Source organism: Tigriopus californicus, chromosome 12, assembly GCF_007210705.1.
Source record: "Tigriopus californicus strain San Diego chromosome 12, Tcal_SD_v2.1, whole genome shotgun sequence".
Taxonomy (NCBI): Eukaryota; Metazoa; Arthropoda; class Copepoda; order Harpacticoida; family Harpacticidae; genus Tigriopus; species Tigriopus californicus.
Window position 1 is genome coordinate 7,411,951 of NC_081451.1, and position 21,406 is coordinate 7,433,356.

Consider the following 21,406-nt stretch of genomic DNA (forward strand, 5'->3'; position numbering starts at 1 on the left):
AAAAGAACACTTAGCTACACATTCACATGAGTTATGAAGACAACAAATACATTACGTGTAGAATTTGCAATGGCTGTTGAACTCAGTATGCTTTTGACGATTCTTACACAATTTTTATGAAAAAATGTATTTTTTAAGGGTTTTGAGTAAGGTTAAATAGCATTTTGAGCCATTTTGAGATTATGCAAGGAAAAGAAAAGTAATCTTTTTCTTTTGTAATAGTGAAAATTCATATTAGTGTTTTGAGAATTCAAGTCAAGATATAACCGGGGCAATTTTGAGCTAAAAGACGATGAAACTTGGACCATTAAATCACATTTACTAAGTAATGGCTAAATACATTGCATCATAATTTACTAGTTGAAGCAAACTAAATGTGTTCCCAATTTGCATTCTTCAGGTTTTTTACTCATGTTTCGACTTTGAGGCTGAATTTGCTTTTTCTTGTAATAACACTTTGACAATAAGATACATTTGGAGGTTTGAATTGGTGGTAATAGGCGCCACAAGAGCTACAAATGCCAATCAATGACGCATCACGTCAAATTTTCATATTGCGATCGGCTCTTGGATTTCCGGCCTTGACAATAGTACTGAATACAATCAACAATGGCCATTAGGAGAAACACTGCCATTGAAATCTGACTAGTCTGAGGGAAACCAATGGCATCCACGATGAATCCCGCCACAGTGGGGCCAACAAAGCTTCCCAGATGAAAGGAGGCCGTCCAAAGGCCTAAAACAGAAGCATGAGAAAAAATAATAATTATGGAAAATAAGCTTGCATTTGCAAACAGGTTAGACAGAAAAGACAAACACTGATTAAAACATCTCCCCATTCTATGGCCTTTTCAACCTTGGTCGGGTTGGAGGCAAAATAAATACTATTTAATTTCTCGAAATACTGAAAATAGTCCCGCCATCTCAGAGTCAAGCTCTGAGTTACAGAAAGTGGCGGGTTAAAGCCAAAGAGGCAGGTAAGGCAGGGCGTTCAAAGAAAGAATTCCAGAAGGAAGCCAATAGAAAAATGCAATGGGACATTGGAGCAGGAAAAGAAAATGACGCCATGACCGTTTTTTGGGAGGTCACTTGAACTTTTGGGGCTTAATAGCTCTTTGTTCAAGGATTAAATTGCAGTTTCCATTCATTTTTTGTTTCCTTACACATGAATGTTTTTCTCCTGCTTCTGTACTTGTTTGTCCGCAACGACAGGAGAAAAAAGGGAATGAAAGTGACCATTCTCCAGACTAGCTCCGCCTGAGGACTCTCATTTCTGAATCAGTACATAAATTCAAGAAAAAATCAATTAACCAATGGCAACGTTAAAATGTTGAACCAATGAAAACAAATTTTAAAACAAGCTTTACCATTCGAAATGATGTTAAGTTTGTAATTTTAAATGAGCCACTTTTAAAGAAACTGGCCGTAAGAACGGTAGATGGTGATAGCTTCAAAAATTGATGACTCCGACTTAAAAACGTCTATTGTCAGTCACAATTGGTCCAGAGGGGCCTTTATCTCCATATCTAGTTGGGTACTTTTGCTCCGTGGAATGACACCTGCTGGTGGTTTTGGTCAGAGGTTGGAATAGTTTTTCTCAATCAAACCAATATTACCATATATTAACCAACTTCAAGGAAAATAGAATATCCTTATTTACCAGTGAGGACCATGTATGTGTTAACATCGTCCCGGTAGCCTTGCTGGACAGACTCCTTGTAAGCCCTGGAAAACGTGGACACCAAAACGAATCCGTAGCCCAAACCAAAGATGGGCATTATGCCCAGGAGCAATGGGACTGAAGCCGACAAGGACGGGAAGAACGGGGCTGGTCCAACGAAGAGAAAAGCGACAAACATGAAAATGTTTCCGGCAATGGAGAACAATATAGGGGACTTGATTCGATCACATGCCTGAAATTTGGATATAGACCATTTGATAAAAGGGCATATAATTAGATCTGCAAGTTCGTAAAATTGGGATTAGAGCATAATATCCATAAGCAATTAGTTTTGCCACGGACTAGCAATATGGACTGCGAACGAGCTTCCTGCCAAATCGGCCTAGAGGTTATGGCAGCCCTGAGCCACTTTTCGAAATCAAGTAATAAAGTAAGTAACGTAGATCCCTTCAATTAAAGGTAGGTCATTCTAATATCGTTTACTTGCAAAGTGCATCGTTTTAAAGTTATGACGTCAAAAGCTTATGTAGCTGACCAAGAGCAGGCCGAAAAAATTTTTTTTGTAGTGTTTACTACATTACTTTGACCATATCTCCTGAGTTCCCTAAGCATAGGTTTGAACTCAAATTTGGCCACGTTCATCTATTCAACCAGATCTTGTGGTCGTATGATGTGTTTATTTGAAATAAGATGTACAGTTTAGGAGATAAGAAATTTTGGCTTCCGTTCGCAATCCATACCTCTAAAAGTCCGTGGTTTTGTATAAGAACACTACATGAAAGTTTGCCCTTGGAGGCAATGGAATCCTCGTTTTCTTGGGTGTGTTTTTTTCCATTGCATTCCTAGGCCCCCGCCCATCGATGCAAACTGCAGAACTGCCCAATCTTAACTTGATCCTGATATCCAAACTTTCAAAGGAGCAACTTTGAATTGGGATTGATGTTCAAAGAGTCTCCAAATGCCGGAGGGCGTTTACGAATGCAATTGAAACAGGACATACTACTTACATAACCTACAACGGGTGTCGACAGCATGTAAAAAGCGGCCATTAGGAGAAAGGCCATGCTGACTTGAAATTGTGTGGCTTGAGCAGCGGATTTCCTCATATGGGGTTGAAGCATCGAATCCACCATCCCATTTCCACAGTAAATGATGAAATTGTCCAAAAATGGCAAGGACAACCGGAAGGACTAGGTGGAAATAGGCAATTGTTCAGAGCTAAGGCTCATCATAAACAGAATAAGAAATAACACAATGGTTGAAAGCGCACTAATAAAAACCCCATCTTCATAATCAGTCTACTTCTTTAGGCATTGTTGTCTGTGTGACGCAAAAAAGGTCTGACTCCAATTAAAAAGTTTTCTTCAGTCTGTTTTCAATAGTTATAGATAAAAAGCAATTACTGTACATGCGAGGTTTCATTGATCAGTTTCATAATTATTTAGTAGTCTTTTCTGTTCTAATCATTTTAAGGAGGAGCAATAAAACGTCAAGTATGACCGTCCAATAGAGTTTCTCTGAAAATTACAGGCGTCAATCGCCAAGGACATAGACGTCCAGAAAAAGATCTTGTCCAAATTCTTAAAACTATAACTCAAGGCAAGGATCAATTCATCGATGAAAAATTGCACCAAAATACATGAATAATTGTTTTGGGAGGCGCTGATGCTTCCAAACAAATTTGTAAACTTTCAGTCATGTCGAGTTTTTTGTGCGCATTTTGACCATTGAAGGCATTATCTTATGTTTTTGCCACCTTGGAACTTCTCAATGGCTTCATCGATGTTCCTTTTTCACTCTATCAGTTACAAAGACCTTTTTGTAGCGACCTAATGGAGAACCATTTCGCCACCCGACTTGATGCTGCCTGTCGGAATTATGATGGATTATTCGATAGGTGTTGTCAGAGCTAGGTGATCAAGGCTCCACATGCCAGCTCTACACAAGGAAAAACCCTTTTTCAGAATAGAACAAGCTCAGGGAACTATTAACATTGTGCAAGGGCACTATGGCAAACACCAAAACTTTTAAAGATCCATGTTGGTAAGACAAAAAAATGTAGACCCAAATGAAGGCCATGTAATGCGTAATTTTAATAAGTATACAAGCTCGCCAAGTGCATAGTTACTAATTCTTGAACCTTTCTTTAAAAATGGTAAGAAATGATTGCACCTTAGAATACTTAGTACTTACTGTGACAACATTTTTGATGGTGAGTGAAGGCTTCGTATCGTCCTTTGTTTCCTGACCTTTCGCTAATGAACCAGGTTTGACATTGGGCACAATGAGGAGAAGAGCAAAGGCCAGAACCAGCACGATCCCGCCCACAACGTAATACGGAAGGGCAAACCCACCCACCTCAAATAACAGCGATCCCAAAACAGGTCCTTCAAGAGAAATCGAAAGTAAGGCGTAAGAATAGCTTTAATGCGTGGCTGTGTTTATGTTTCTCTTACCAAACATGTATCCAAAGCCTAAAAACATTTCAGTCCAGGCTGTTATGGAAGACTCGTGACCCGGAATCAGAGTCATGAGGATACTGACAATAGTGGCCGAACAAGCGGCATTGGCCACTCCATCAATGAACCTTAAGAAAAACATTAGACGGATTTTCAGAACAGATATATCTGTGAACACTTAAAGATAAGGAAAATGCACTAGGACACTTGTAAGCAAACCTGAGGACGTAGGACAATCCAATGAATGTCCAAGTGCCATTCACGAACTCTAAACTCCCAAAAGCGAATGCAGCAAGACCCTGAACAAATCCCCCTACGTTGTAGAGTAATTTGGGCCCAATCTTGCTCCCGAAATGCGCAAAGATGGGCGAGAAGATGAAGGCTGCCAGACTGACGATCCCAAAGACCAGTCCATACTGCAAATTGGAGTAAGTCTTAGAGCAAAACATCTGAAAATGCTATTGTTTTGATATGATTCTTACTTGCGAGGGAGTGGCACCTTTGGATTCCGCTTCAATAGGGTAAAATGCGGGTTGTAGAGAAAGGAGGAGTCCCCAGAAAGTGTAGGCTACGAAATAAGTGAATGAAGTCATAGGTTATCAAAAAAGAGAGCTGATTTATAATTACCCAAAGCGACTGTTATGACCAACACAGTTAGTCTGAGCTTTGATGTCATGCTTCTGATTGAGGCGTGGTTGATACTGAACCGAGATGAATTGAAGCTTTTATATATTTATCTTTAGGAGCAGGAACTTTAGGCAAATGATCAGTTTCATATTCACTTTCATTTTTCTGTTCGCAATTCTCTAACATTCGCGTTTTTCCATTCTTTTCTTCGTTTTAGTCAAACAACTCAAGTTTGAGTTGATTTTATTTGCCAAATCAGTTTTTTCGAAGGGCTCCGGGTCGACTATATATCAACCGTTTCAACCATGCTTGTTTCTAGACGAATTTTGATTACCATGGTTGCTTTATCTCAGCTTTTTCTCAGGGTGAAAAAACATTTGCTGAGTGAGCAAGTATTTTTATAACTGCACTTTATTCATGTCAATAACAATTTATTAATGTAAATTGTGCCAAATAAGGCGAGCGGGAACAATGTAGGAATGGGAGATTTACTGTATTGGGACAAACTGAGAAGAGTGTGGCGATACAATATTTAAAAGAGGTACGAAATGTATCTTTTACTATAAGTACTTAAAGGCATCAATGATCTTTGTCTTCAACCAGGTTTTAAGGTCAATTGTTGCGATTGTAAAGAACTAATACACTTTTGAGCCCCCCCACAATCCAGGCTTGTCAAAACAATGAAGTGCCTTCTTCTCCCACGGGTTCCTTCAATGTTCCATTTGGCTGGAAAATAAGTCAAAGAATTCTAAAATTAATTGATAATTTAAAAAAAAAAATTCCCGAGCCTTGGTTATAACACACTTTTTAAGTAATAGCAATTAGAGGCCCGATTCGGATTCATGTTCCACATTGGTTTTTGCTTTTTTTGGTTTGGTTTTTCACGGGCTTTTCTAATTGCTACAGGGAATGTAATCCCCAGTACTATTAAAATAAAAGGTTATAATTCGTCTATTTATTACTTTTCAACCTTTATATGATATTTGGTCCACCAACGAATTTGAATTGGCAGACCAAGCTTGTCCTTGAATATAGGGTTGATCTGGAACGGAATGCTAGGGTATGTAAAAAATTGTCCAAGTCTGACTTAAAAGATACATCTGGATCAACAAGGCCTACGTGTTCCCTACGTAGGCCTTGTTGATCCGGTTGCATGAATATAATTTATGATAATTTTACGTTTGATTGTTATTCGCGTTAACACAATGAGTCAAAACACGTTTCTCTTAAGGCATGTCAAAAGAAATTTGTTTACTAATTTGCCTGGCATTGCCTTTCCCTTTTTATCATTATTTCAGGCGTGCCATCGGCCTAAGCTAATTTTTTAAATTTAAAAGTGTAATAAACATGTGATGTATTCCAAAAGCCAATTAACATTAGACTGCACTTTTAACTGAAGCTGTCGCAAATTGTCTCACCAAACCAAAATTGTCCATATTGGTTGGTCATTTCTTGTTTTATTATCCTTTAGTTCTTGAATTTAGTAATGTTTGGTGTTTAATACCATATTATTTACAGTCTTGTGGGTACATTTTTTTGTCGTTCAATTAACTCATTGCATTCGTATAAAGTTCCTGTCCTCACTTATCTGCATTTGTGGTTTACTCATGATGTTGCTTAATGTTCTTTCATGCCATGAATAACTCACGGCTGTATCCTCAAATGCAAGGTATAAAGACTTTTGAGAAAATTCTGTCACTTGTTTGATATTCCACAAAAAGAAAATATTGACCCAAATCAGGCCACGTGCAAAGAACTATAAACAAAATAGAAAAGGCGCACATCAAAAACTGTACCATTTGTATCAATATTAACCTCATCCCTCAAGTAGCTAAATAGGTTTATGATTAAGTTGGTTCTCTGTCTGTGGACTTATGTATTAACCGCTCCTGAGAACATTTACCCCAATTGTTCTAGATAAGTAATTGCAATTGCTGTTCATCTTTTCCATGATGGAATATCTGATCAATCAACAAATTCAAGTTTTCGAATTCAAAATTCAAGACCTAGCTAACCTTTTTTGGTTTGTTTTTTCACGGGCATTTTGAACCGCTACAGGGAATGTAATCCCCAGTACTATTAAAATAAAAGCTTATAATTCGTCTATTTATTAACTTTCAATCTTTACATGATATTTGGTCCACCAATGAATTTGAGTTGGCAGACCGAGCTAGTCCTTGAATGTAGGGTTTGATCTGGAATGCTATCTAAAAAATTGTCCAAGTTTGACTTGACTTGAAAGAAGCTACCTGGATCAGCAGCGTCTACGTATTCCCTATGAATATTCACAGACCCCAAAAAAATCTATGCAATGCTTTATTTTCCATTCTTGTTAGAAACTGTGAACTGTTATATCACGAACATGTTGGATGACGCTTCTCATTTAATTACATCAGTTATTGTTAGCATGCTTTGAAACATTAAATGGGTGAGCCAGTCCTTCCCGTACCTAAAGTAAATTCTAAGGATGTCTGTGATATAGACAATTAGGGCGTCTGCCATCTCAAAATGAACTTGTTGTTACGGGTAATTGTGATTGAAAGAAAGGGGGATTTTAAGTGCATTTTGTTCAGTGCTAAATATTCATTTTCCACATTCAGACAATACTTTTCCGAATGAGCCAAGGATATTTTTTCTCCTTAGTTCTGCAATTACAAAAACAAAGGCAATTATTTGAAAATAGGGTTAGATTGCCCAAGAAACTAGTGTCCAATAAAGGATCACTCGTGATATTGGGAAGATTTAATCACTTTCACTACAGTTATGGTTCTCGTTGAAAATTGCATGATCCTTCTTGGAAAGTCAGATCCGTTGTGTTATGATATTAACACAACGATCTTGTGTTAATTGATTTGATATAATCGTATTCCCAAAATGTCTCTGATAGATGGTAAATAGGCTATGAGGATTTTTTTGTACTCCTACATTGATACTTCGATCATCTATCATTTGATTTCGAGTCAACAAAAGTACATTGAAAGTACATCGAATTTCACATGTGATGTCTCTTCTCTCGTTGACGCCATATCTTATTTCCTGGTTTAGGGCAAAGAACGTGGAGCCATTTAAAAACATAAAGTATTAGGTAGAGTTGGTACCTACGCTGAACACTGAGCAATTCTATGGGGATTAAAGTCGTACCTAATAGTTTGGATCTTGTGAAACATCCTTGAACTCTTTCAATATGATTGGACTCCCTGAAGCCAAAGGGACCCACGATGGGGAAGTACATTCTAGGTGCAGTTGAATTATTGACTTGCAGAGGGTTTTCATCGCATATGTATCTCTGGATATAAATGTTTGGTATGTCTTATTTAAAGTCAACTCTGGTCTATAAAGCACCAATCAAAAAAGAATGTAATTATTTGTTCTTAGTTTTACTAATACAAAATTAGTGGCAGTAATGCCAAGTGCCTTCAATTTCCCACTAAAAGGGGCCACTACATGTATTTTCAAGATGGAATATTTGGTAAGATGCTCCAAAAGTAGTTTCAACGCATTCAAGACATGTCCAAGGGTAACTGAAGAATGGCTAAAGCTATATAACAAACCCTTTGAGGCAGAATCTTTCGTTGAAGTGACTTTGATATATCTGGTTCTACCATGAGTGAGTTGTTTTGGGACGGAATTGAAGGTTCAAAATTTCGCCACAGGGGGCGCTGAACGCATTGCTTGAGGGATAGGGTAACAGTGACAGGATATTACTTAATTGGCCATCTAAAATGAGTTCCTAACCGCGATTAAAATGACATTTCATATTTCAAGGGACGTGCAAAAAAAATGGCAAGTTTGGCCATTGCGTACGATTCGAAGCATAGGCAAAATGACTTCAGTTTTAGTGCTTTAAATTAGATTAAGCCAGGTCAAAATATTTATTGTTTGCTTAAACAATATAACGTGGTTATTTCTTCTGTAGATGAAACAGGGACTTATTTTGTTTTCCCTTGCGTGCCCCACTTTGTACATTAGGTGTGCCAATTTCATATTTTTGATGTGGCGTTGCTGGCCATAGTTGATGTCAAGACCATGGCCAATTTCCTTTTACGGTATGCTAATTTGTTATTCTTTCGATGTGGCACAAAGACTTATTTGTGCACTGTTGTTCTTGTCGTAGGATCTCACTACACAGTAGAGACACTCGAGTGAAAAGTTGTGGCGCATTCAAATGTCAACAGCCTGGTCACGCTATCGCTCTATTGACATCATCACAGTGGCCAAATCTAGCACTAAAGACTTAGATTAAACTCTTTTACAGTCTTATCGTAATCTAGCCTTAAATTGATTCGACTTAGTTCTTTTTGAATATTGGGACATGTTTCAGGTTCTCTTTTGACTATCTTTGTCACATGTTAAACGATTTCAAAATTTGCAAAAAATATGCACCTGTGATAATCATTTTCCTATAAAAAAGGTTGCTTATTCATTTATTTCACAGTAGTTTCTTAATTTCTTTCTTTTTCTTTGAAATTATAGGTAATAAGTTGATAAAAACGTCGAAAAAAAATAGTAGCACTGTACTTGCATCTTTTTGGTACAAACGCAAAACACTATTTCTAGGTTCTAGCTCTAGATTTTTGTTATACCCTGTTCTTTTTCTTAGCCTAGCTCTGCTTGTTCCAAAAGAGGCATTAGCAGGCGTTTGCGTCGCTTTTTTGTGTAAAACCACTTGGTCACCATCGACATAATAACATTATGTTGTATGAACATATTTCGTAGCAAAAGCTACAACTTCCCCATATATTCTTAACTCAAATACGGAAAAATATTTAATCCCTAAGAAGCTAGAATATTAAGTGTTTCAAACCACTTTACATGCTACATGGAATCGTTTTCCAACAGATTGGCTACTTGTTCATGATGACTTATTCGAACCCTGTTTTGTTGATGCTGTGTTATTGTTTTCATGAAGATAATACTGACGTGAGCAAATCGGACAAATCGGAGAAAACATGGTCTACACTTGTTCGTGGGGCCTCTGTCGTTCTTCAACCCGTAAAAGAGAACCCGGGGTGACGTTTATCCGATTTCCCAATCCCAAACGTCACAAAAAGCAGGCTAAACGTTGGGCCTTTTTATGCGGTCGAGTTGGTTTCGACCTTCGCAACGTCAATAGACACGTTCATATTTGCAGCAAACACTTCCCACCCAATAGCGTGTTGAACTTGAAGTCAAACCCCTCTCTAGAGCCATTCAATGCCGCTTCTGAAGCCCGGAAACATAGGCAAGAAGCTCTAGATTCACAAAAATCGTCGGGTTTTTATTACAAGAAAAGAAGATCCTACCGACGAAAAGCAAGGAGTGTCAAAAGTCAGGAGGAAAATGGGACGAAACTGTTGGATCCCAGCGACCCAAGGCTGAAGAATGGAAATATGGATCCATTATTCGACCATCTTTATGTGAAAGAAAGGCCCCCAAGAGAAGTCAATTTCTGTTCTGTTCCATTAAGTTTTGAACCACCTGGACAGCAATTCAAGTCTGAGGTGAAACGTGAACCGGAATCTGATCAGAGTTATGAACCAACCTATTTTGAATTTGTGGATGTCCATAAACTGGCTTCTTAATAATGCTTGTTTGGTTGTGAAACAATACAGTGCATCGTGTGATCTTTAATCTTATTTTCATGATTCAATTTTTGTCCCGAAAAAGACATAATACGCGTAACTGAGAGAATGCCGTTATGTGCTTTTACGGGCGTCTTTAACGCTATGAAAGACTTATATATTTTATTGGCTAATAATATTGACCATAGATAATATAAGTAGGCTACCTAAAACTTGTTCAATCGTCAAACGCCACATAGATATGGTTATTCGTCCCTGTAAAAGTAGGCGAATAATGTAGAGCCTCGAGAGCCATTTCAAGAAGTTCTTTCGGTCAAGTATATTGAATCTGTTTTGAATGCCCTCAACGAAACATAATGCTTGTGAAGCAAGTGTCGTGAAGGTTTTGTTTCCCTCAAATTGCGATATTTCTAAAGCACTTTCATGTCAATACCACGATCACAACGTCTTCCGGATCTTTCCGTTTGTTCCCGGGAGAGGAAAGTCTGAAATTTCTTTTTGTGGATCGGGAAAATGTTCAAGCGTTGGATGTCGCAAAAATGATAATATTGCGTGAACAGCCTTGCTTTGGAGCTCATGTATGATTGCATTCTGACATGGGAAGTCCAAGGGGACTGTCGGACCATTTTTTGGTGAGATATTTTATGTTGTGAATTGTTCAAGGAAGAGTTCTAACGTACCATGATCGCAACTCCTGAGACACGAAGATCCAAAGTAGCTTCTCTTGACCTTGTTTCATCGGCAGTCGTTTTTGCTACTTATAAAACATGAGGATAAATTACAAAAGTCCACGTAGGGACACGACAGCATGACCAAGAGAGCTTCAAAGATGTCCTCCACCGAAATTCGGTACATGTTGTGATCTGGCCTGCAATTGTGGAATACCTTCCTTATGTTAACTTTTTTCAAACTATGAAAAGAAAGATGAGAAAAATACTGCTCAATATGTTTTGTAAAAGAGAACAAAATTTAACACCAAAAAACCCCTAAATCCTCGTATATTTGTCATCTGTTTAGACATTTGTCTTTCTGCCGATTGGGTTCAAAACTGCGGGGTGGATCAGATCAATCAAAAAATTGGATTATTGTCGGATTATGCAAAAATATCTCGGATTCGGATTGAGCATAAAATGTAGGATTCGAAATTGGAAGGATTGGGCAAAACTCTCAGATTCGAATTTGGATTGAGCACAAAATTTCGGATTGGGATTCGGAATTGGTCGGATTGGAAAAAATGTCGCGGGTTTGGATCACGAAAATTCACTTCTGGTAGGATCTGCTAGGAATTTTAGGAAAAGCATGTAACTGCAACGAGTAAGGCCATTATAATTTTTGACGAGTACTATTTGTATAATGAATTACTTATTCTGACAAAAGTAACTGTAACTTCAATTCGTTCCTTTTGTTGAGGAGCAACTAAAGCCGGGGACATTTCAAATGGACAACTTGCTCTTGCAATTTTAAAAGGTGGCAATCCCAAGATATAGCTTATCTTCTGGGAGTCATAAAGCCGCTTTAAAGAGTAGGGCGTAGCCTGCAGCATTAATTGCATCCAAACTCTTTAACCTATTTCAGTTTGTGAACAACGTGGTCACGCTGTTGATGGATGACGTCACAACATTAGGGCGGACCTCATGTAAAAGCTAAAACGCTTCCCTGATTCTATAATACATATCGTTTAAAATTAGCTATTTCATTGATGCTATCTAAATATGGACATCAAGGCCAAGGCTGATTTCGTTTTTGAAGCTTCTTTTGATAATTGAATTTTGAGATATTGAACAGTGTCTCCATATGATGCAAAGCATACCCCAGAACATACGAGTTTTTTATCTGACTCTTCTCGAATTTTTAAATCTTTCCTCTACCATTTGATGCCCAAGCTAGCAATTTGTAATTGAAAAACAACAGCCGTAAAGAAAACATGTTACCCAAAAAATAAATTTTCAAGTTAGAATGCACTTTGCTATCAAGCAAAAAAATCTATTGTAACACCTGAAGGTTCCAAATTTGTGCGAATTATTTTATACAAATGGGCACAACTCTATTGAAAACATAATTCAAAATCGTAGAAATAATTTCTTAACCTTTATAGTTCGCAAATAAGTTCACAATGCTCCAGGATTCAATGAATCGCGGATGTTGCAGATCGTGCATTTATTCGTGCTGTAATGTGGAGACACTAGCGTTGTGGGATTGTTATTGTTTTCATCTGCTACATCATTGACTTGAGACCATCTTCCTAATTATTATCCAGAAAACATGGTTTATGTATGCTCGTGGGGCCTCTGTCGTTCTTCAACTCGTAACCAAGAGCCTGGTGTGACATTTATCCAATTTCCCAATCCCAAACGTCACAAAAAGCAAGCTAAACGTTGGGCTCACTTATGCGGACGAGTTGGTTTCGACCTTCAAAAAATCGGCGGTCACTCTCGGATTTGTAGCAAACACTTCCCACCCAATAGCGTGTTGAAATTTAAGTTGAACCCTTCACTAGAGCCTTTCAATGCCGTCCTCGAGGCCCAAAAGCAGAGACAAGCTGCCCAAAAACCGTCAGGTGATTACTATAAGAAAGGACGGTCTTACAGACGAAAAGATAGAAGTGCCAAAAGTCAGGAGGAAAAGGTTACAGAGGCTTCAGCCCTAAGGAACCCAAAGTTAAAGAATGAAAGCATGGATCCATTATTCGACCATCTTTATGTGAAGAGAGAGCCACGGAGAATAGTCAAAAATCATCCTGTTCCAGCAAGTTTTGAACCATCTGAACAACAATTCAAGTCTGAGGTGAAACATGAACCAGAAACTGATCAGTTTTATGAACCAACCTACTTTGAGTTTGTGGATGTACAAAAGCTAGCCTGTTGATTTGTTTCCTCTTTGTCGTGATAAAATAAAACATGTAATTTTTATCTCATCTATTTCTGGTGCTTGATAACATTTTGTAGTACTTTGATTGTTCATTCTGATAAATATCTGCTAGTAGATAGGTGGTTTACTTGATCATTGAGTGCTTCATTATCAATATTGTTAGTTTAATAACATCATTAATGGTTAAGCACTCCCATGATTTAGGTGACTCATTGAACTGGAACATTTTTGTCACGACCCTTGTCTGAATTCGCGCTTTTTAAGGCAGAGATGAAGAATCCATTTTAATTGGCGACAATAATGACTTTTTATGACTGCCCCTTAAAGTAGAATGCAGGTTATTGATTATAAGGAACGAAGATTTTAAGCTTGCATCCCTTGCCTTATCACTTCTCTTATACTTCTTGGCAGGGCAGTAGTAACGAAATTTCCGTAATTTGTTCCTTCTTTCGAAAAAAAAGGTGTACCCCATTACATTTTAAAATATTGTAACTCTAACGACCCACAAGGCCAAAAATTGCTCGTAACTCGTTCCTTTTTCCATGCCCAAGAGTGTCATTTCATTTTTCGTTTCTCCCTTGGTAACTGAGGAAACCTGAGGCTTTCCTGCAATCTTAACAAAAAATGCTTTTTATATTTTCATACGTCCTAAAGAAGGAAGCTCAGGGCCAAAAACTTTGTTTGCTTTTGACGTCGACAACAATGAGTGTGTTTGTGGTTTCAAACCTTGTTATATTTGCACTGCTTTGCTATCTAGGTTTTCCTCATTCACATTCCGTTGAACTAAAAGACATGTTTCAGAGTGACATATTCCTTTGGTTTGAGTATATTGCACCAAATTTCACAATTTGATCTTTATTTTGAAAGTCGCTAAATATTTGGAAAATTGGGATATTGAAGCAGCAAAGGGAAGATGACGTCCCCATCAAAATTTGAGGTCACTCATACTTTTGAGGCTGAATAGTTCCTTTTAAAGAAATTTAATTTGAGTTGAAGTTCATTTGTCAATGAAAGGAATGGTTCATGTAGCATTGCATTTTTTATGAACTGTCACAACTTTACACACTAACATGCTTTAAAAATACTGTTTAGCGGGAAAAAGCAATTTTTGGGCTTACTTTTTTCAATTATTTTTTCTTTTACAATAGACTTTCGTTAATATCTTAGAAAAGTCTTTTTGCCTAGTGTAGCGATTTGTATCTTGTTTTTTCAGTACCTCTTCTGTATTGAAAGGTGCCCCAATGAACTCCCAAAATTTGTGCTGACGTCATCATGCAACTGCTACTTCAATTTCTCATCATTTTTGACATAATTTCTAATAGAGTGTCAAAATAACAGCGAAAAAGTAAAACCGGAGTGAACAAATCAGTTTTCTTACGTTTGATTTTTCAAAAAAGCAAAATTGAATTTTCAACGTTTCCTCATTTGTGATACCTTAACTTTGTCCGGATTCGAAATCTCCACGTTGAATATATCTATTTTGACTTTTTAAGTATGCCTTTCGCCTCCCAAGTTTTCAATTTCCAAAAGGCATGAGGCATGACTCTCCTATAAGATTAATATTGTTGAGGTGGTTAAAATTTGGAAAAAAATGATTTTCCTATTATGCTACATTTCCATTGGCTTAGCCAAACGAGCATGGCCAAGAATGGGAGTAGTAATGTAGTACAATGATTTATTTTACTTTTCAATATTGGAGTCAAAATGGCCAAGCTGTTAGTAAAAGATTGGATTTAAGTTTGATTCAAGGCTCTCTGGATCAGGCCTCACCCTGGTTTTGGATTCAAAGCTTGAGACCTCGGAGGCCCCCTTCCCATCACTAACGTTGCTTAGCAAATAAACATAATCAATGCTAATAAACATAACATGTGAGCCGGAAACCTTTGAATTTAGGGTTGTTTGAAACAAAAATATAACCATTGATTTTGCAAAGTATGGTCTTGTTGAGGCAAAAAACCCTGAAATATTGGTCCAAAATGTTATTAAAATTAATTGCAACGAGGAACGCCAATACAGATTTTTGCGCGAATAACGGTTGTGTAACGAATTACTCTTTTTGACCAAAGTTAATGTAACTGTTATCCGTTCAAACGGACTTTCAGAGTCCGATTTTGGTACTTTAGTCACGTGATTGCAAAAACGTGGCTTTACGTTTGATGGATGGTTTTGATGCACGCCTCAACAGTTTTCATGAAGCCCCACCTTTATTACTTTCAATATAACACGACGAAGCCAAACCAACCACAGGCTAAAAGGAACCGAGGGGTCAATAACTTGTTCCTTGATTATAGACAATTATTTTGTTTAAAGCTGAATATGGCATGTTCAGTTTCATGCATGTGTATATGCACAAGAACCATACAATTAAGCCCTGTGGGCTTATGAAAAGGGTTTTGCTCACCTGGTTCCTAAGACAAAGGTCTTTAGATATGTTTTCTCATGTAGCAATTGGTCAATGATTTTTGATAAGCTATCAACTATTCTAAGTTTGTGAAATGAGTAAAACTTCATTCAAGTTAATTCACAAATGTGAAAATGGCGCTTGTCACATTTTACAACATCTCATAGAAATTTCAGCTTGGCCTGTTTCACTCATTTAAATATTGGTCTTACATAGTTTCATTCTCTTTGCACTCAATCCTAGTGCCCTGTATTAAAAGAGTGCAACAGTGAGGTCAGAGCACCAATGCAGTTAATTTTGAACCTTCAATTCTGTTCCAAAAAATTGAGTTTACATGGATCCCGGATCCAAACCAAACACATTTTTGTAAATGTTTATGCTTTAAGAGTTAGTTCTAAGGTTTAAATTACTTTTCAGGCATCCTTATCTGCAATCACAGCAACACCAGATTCAAACTAGGTATTTTTCCAATAGAAATTTAGAACGAGGCTCAACAACTGGCATTTGCAACATTAAAAGTACGTTAAAGGGTGCCTGAAGGGTAGCTAAAGCCGAATATGGCAAGTAGAATCAGAGAATATTATGTAAACGCGTTTGATTTGGATCTGGGGCCCACTTAAACTTATTGTTTTGTAAAGGAATTAAAATTAATTTCCTATGGTGCACTGGTCTCACTTTTGTTCTCTTCTAGATTCAGAGCCCTACTCAATCCATTCCTATCTTATCAAAAAACGAGACGAATGTAAGGCAAGGGTAAAAAAAGATGTTCTTTGGATGAACCATCGTGTTGAGGATGGCAGTGATGATTCCGTAACGCAATGCTCCAAATTGATAATCACGCAACTAAAGTACCAAAATCGGACTCTGAAAGTCCGTTTGAGTTATCCGTTCCTTTTATTGAGGAACGGCTATTGCCCTTCTTTTTAGCCACAAAGACATTTTTGGAATGTCACTCACAAGCGTATAACATTTAGACATCATTCAATTAAGGTCCAGGCCTCAGCCGTGCTCATTCTCCACATATTCTTACGAACTCTTTGCTTAGTTTTGGGCTGAGATATTAAGCATGAAAAGATTTACCGCAAAATTTCGTTTTTTCGAGGGATGACTAACTTACCCTAATATTAACTAAAAGTGAACGAATAATTCATCTCTCGTATTTTCTAATTTTGCTTTGATTCTTCCAAGATTCCATTTTTAGTTCCATTTTTAATAAATTATGAATTGTTCCAGTGTTATTTCCAGTAGAAATAAGTTTTCATCATTGAGAGAACACAAGTGTAATCTTAATTATAACACCAATAGTCAGAATAGACAAAGGTAACACTTTATCCTACTTCATTGAACTTAGGTGAGAGCGGTAAGTATGCCAATCAAGGTTGAGCATGTGATGATTAGATCTTGAAAAAAGGTAAAAAAAATCGCCAGAATATTCACGAAACGGTTTTAAAACATTGATAAAGGATTATGTATTGAAAAGAATCATTGGCATGACAATGGCAATGCATTCAGCTAATGGAAGTATAAAATCACAAGTATTCCGAAAATCTTTAGTTGAATTGCACTATGTATTTGTTTGCATTTGCGGCTAATTTTCTAGGCCAAGATGAAAATGGATGGGATTTGGCAAGTACAGCTGAATTATTTAACTGTACTTGGATTTTTATATCTAGGTCGATTCGTAATGAGCAGGACCGGCCAAAACTTGAATACAAATAGGGTCTTTATTGACAGTAAAATATTGACTCAAAAACTTGCAATTAATATTTTCAAAACATAGGCACCGACTCGTTTTGGAGGGCTGTAGAGACCATTTTTGCCTTCCGAATCAAGCAATAACCAATTGCCAAAAAGGAAAATTATGTCACAATAACGAATCCTGATTTGATCCCTGGCCAGCCAAGTTCAAGCTTCTTTGCAGTAATCAAATTACATCATTAGTTGCTATTTGGCTACTTGGACAACTTAAATGGGCAAAGCTGCGGTCATTCCCCAAGGCGAGGTAATAATTAGTTTTGGCTGTGGCGACAAAGGGGGAATATTCCTCAATATATACCTGGGAAGAAGATTCTTCCATTATCCACGCTGCCTCACACACCAATCAGCTCGACCATAATCTTGTTCCTATATCTTTCATGTTTGATAATAAAAAGATTCTGAGTTCATCAACAACGTATTGGCACTTTGACAATAAAACTATCACACAACAGTTTTAATATTAAGATTAAGTTGCATTAAATGTTACAGATACGATTGCATTACTTTTAACTTTTTTGAAAATGGTAGCAGGCTAATTCTTTCCCGATTACCCATCCATCTCCGGCTCATTTACTGATACCTCATAGAAACATGTTAAGAAGTGTCTGATTTTTAAAAGAGATGTATGTTGCACAAACAAACTGTGTCCCAACCTTTAATTAGGGATGTGGAGTAAAATAGATTCAAGGAAAATTGTAGTGCGACATCTGTGGATGTTGGGCATTATGTGGTAGGAGAAATTCAATGTCCTTTGCCTCACACAGGACAAAACAGTTGCAAAAATAGTTAAATAAGTGAAAGCATGAAAAAACCGACCCAAATTTACAAAGTTAGCATGAAAACCACCAAAAAGATGTCAAACTAAGGCTTGCTGAAAAAATGTAATATATTGATCTATACCTCAAACAGCCTCGTTCTCATTTCGACAGTATTTCTCCTTTTCCTGAGTCGCATATTGGCCGATTCATCTGGACCACATTAAAGAAAAAATTCAAAAAGTCTCTCTTTACCTAGAACCATGGGAAAAATGGCCCACATTGAAAATTAGATCACTGTAACAGCTGGGTGTCACGACTATTGTTTTGCCAGAATACTATTTTCGTCCACTTCATTTTCTAACTTAGCAATTCTCATAACGTTGTTTCAGATACACTGTGGCCTTGTCTAGAACGATCTGTCTTCACACCACTCCCCTCAGACAATGGTTAACACGTTAGCCTGAAGCGACTTACATTAGAACACGACAAAATTATTGGAAGATATGGAGCGCATGATAACTTTAAAAGAAAGGTGCGTAAAAAGAAAGTTGAAATGGGAAAAGAACCATTGATTCTTTAAAAGAAGGATGATCACTTCTGATGTAAGTTGTCGGGTGGGAAGTGTGCGACTGTAAAATAGGCCGGTTTTATACGATCCACAAAAATTATTTCAAGTTTACCATTTCCTCGATTCAAGACGAAATATTTGCCAGTTCTACGAACTATAGGATAAGGTCCGGCCGGTATAGCGTGGTTGAAGAGAAGCTTTAACACTTCAAGTTCAGGAATACGCCTGACGTTAACAAGGTCTTGCTTACTGAACAAGTTATTGCTGATCTATTCTAACACTATAAATACACCACCAATCCTTCTGAGAGAACTTTCAAATCTTATACGGGTATAAATTACAAGTACTTTTTACGAGTAGAGATAGGGAAAAATGAAATCACATATTTTGCATATCTGATGCAATAATTGACTAAACTGCATATGTCTCAGTTTAGTAATGTTCTTTGCATATTTGGAATTATTTTTGGGATAGAGTACATTAAGCACATTTTAGCACGGTTACCCAACTGATTGAGCATATAGAGTAGGTTATTGAGGGACTAGAGAGCCATGAATCAGTCGATGTAGTTTATCTCTCGACTTTGCTAAGGCCTTTTAGTTAACAGGCTCCATGAGATTGGGATCCAAGGCAAGGTTCTCAATTGGCTAAGAAGTTTCATTTGTGGTAGGAAACAATTAGTTAACGTTGAGGGATCCCTTAGCTTAGTGACGTACATGATGTTAAGTCGGGTGTTCCTCAGGGCTCCATTTTGGGACCTCTCCTTTTCATTATCTTCATTGCTCCGCTTCAGAAGCTTGGTAGTAGTAATGCCAGTATCTCTTCTTATGCTGATGATACAAAATTGGTAGTTGGTAGGAATGGTCAGGATTCCGGTTGTCTGTTAGAGGTCCTAGACCAAATCTACTCCTGGGTTGCTGCGAGTAACATGGCACTGAATGGAATGAAATTCCGTTCAATGACCTTTGGGTCGACGCCATTAGACACTCCACTATTAGATGATGAAGGTAAGGACATTGAGCAGGTCTCATCCATGAAGGATTTAGGTGTAGTCCTCCAAGATAATGGAAAGTTCGATGAGCATATCCAGTTGAAAGTTGGTAAGGCTTTTCACACATGTGGTTGGATACATCGCACATTTAAGTCCAGAGATAGTATCACGATGCTAACTCTGTACAAGGCGATTGTTCAGCCGCATCTTGAATATGCTTTACCCATCTAGGCTCCAATTAGTTCAGCAGGTTTGCAAAAGCTTGAGCAGGTCCAAAGATGTTTTACTAGGAACATTGAGAATATGAGAGAGCTCTCGTATTGGGAGAGGTTAGAAAGGTTGGGATTGTACAGTACTCAGAGAAGGTACGAAAGGTATCTGATATTGTACGTTTTCAAAAGCATTCATGAGCTTTGTCCCAACCCAGGATTTAGGGAAAATTGTAGTGACCGTAGAGGCTTAAAGTGCGTTTTGAGAGCACCTTCAAGCCCTCGAGAATCCAGGCTAGTTAAAACAATGAAATCCAACTCTCTTCTTTCTCGGGCTCCTTCATTGTTCAATTTGCTGCCCTCAAATATTCGTAGGGCTTATGTTGGCGTTGATCCAGTAGCAAGATTTAGGACAAGTTTTTGACTAAAATTCCGAATCAACCTTATATTCAAGGATTAGCCACATCAGCCAACTCCAATTCGTTAGTCGAACAAATAATATAAATACCGTAAATAAAAGTCAAGTAAAATGAATAATCTTCTCGTCTTGAACTGCTGGGATTCCAATCCCGGTAGCGGTAAGGAAGTCCGCAAAAAAAGAAGAAAAAATCAGCTGGGAAGATACCAGCACCTATTTTTGGGAGGTCATGGGCGTACTTTTTAATACAGAGGAGGAATTTACAATTTACAAACCAAAGTATAGGTCACACTATAAATCAAACTTTGTTTTCACGGTTATAAACACTGACTTGCAAAATTCGGAGATTCAAAAACAACAAAATGGTTTACAAACGGCTTTTCAGTGTTAATAATATCTAAATCTTGTTTGATATGGATAAATGAGACTGTTACAGAGCTTTTATGGTTCGATTTTCCCGCCCAAAACTTAGTTTAGGACGCCGTTGATAGGGAGCGCACTAAACCGGAAAGAGTAATGTTCGAAATCCACGACGCAAGAACAGATAATTCCCCCGACCGTATTTACGTTTTTGTGGCATCTTTGTGTTAGAAATCGGCGAACGGAACAGACTTGGGACTTCGTATAATCGGATTTATTCTAGACTAACTTGCACGTGGTTATTGCATCATAAACATGGCGGGAACAAAACGCAACATAACATAAGGTAGGCACGAAACCTGTTAATAGGAGAAAAAGAATGAAAGGTACATATCATTTCCAACACTTTGACCTTTCTGATCGATAGTTAACGAAAATATGAGTGAATCATTAAGGATTTGTGTTGCTTGATTTCGGCCGCTACATTACTAGTAAACACGAAGGCAAATTGCTGTTGGAGCGAGGGCGTCGTACCTCGATTGATCGTTCAAGGACCTTGAAGAATTCGTTTTCAAATCGATTGATTCGAACTAAACAGGACGAGATGGCTCTTCAAAAGGACCTCGATCGCGTTATGCAGTGGGCCGAAGTGAACATGATGGAATTCAATGTGGGAAAGTGCACTGTAATGCGTTTTGGGAAGAAAATAGGTGAACCCACGTATTCGATGGGCACCAAAAAACTGGC

General features: G+C 37.7%; 1 protein-coding gene across 1 annotated transcript; it reads right to left on the bottom strand.

Moving 5' to 3' along the window:
• Window positions 1-433: 433 nt before the first annotated feature.
• On the bottom strand, window positions 434-11,264 carry LOC131891976 (MFS-type transporter SLC18B1-like). The gene is made up of 9 exons (XM_059241685.1): window positions 11,009-11,264; window positions 4,768-5,493; window positions 4,623-4,708; window positions 4,360-4,556; window positions 4,138-4,268; window positions 3,875-4,068; window positions 2,689-2,871; window positions 1,661-1,913; window positions 434-736 (listed from the first exon to the last, which is right to left on the bottom strand). Exons 2-9 carry the CDS (start codon window positions 4,814-4,816, stop codon window positions 537-539), a joined length of 1,293 nt encoding a protein of 430 aa, XP_059097668.1. The 5' UTR covers window positions 4,817-5,493; window positions 11,009-11,264; the 3' UTR covers window positions 434-536.
• Window positions 11,265-21,406: the final 10,142 nt, after the last annotated feature.

Coding starts and splice junctions, on each gene's coding strand:
- LOC131891976 (XM_059241685.1), bottom strand. CDS start 4,816: ATGACATCAAAGCTCAGACTAACTGTGTTGGTCATAACAGTCGCTTTG. Junction 4,709..4,767: donor GGTCATAACAGTCGCTTTGG/GTAATTATAAAT, acceptor CTTATTTCGTAG/CCTACACTTTCTGGGGACTC. Junction 4,069..4,137: donor AGGCTTTGGATACATGTTTG/GTAAGAGAAACA, acceptor TTTCTCTTGAAG/GACCTGTTTTGGGATCGCTG.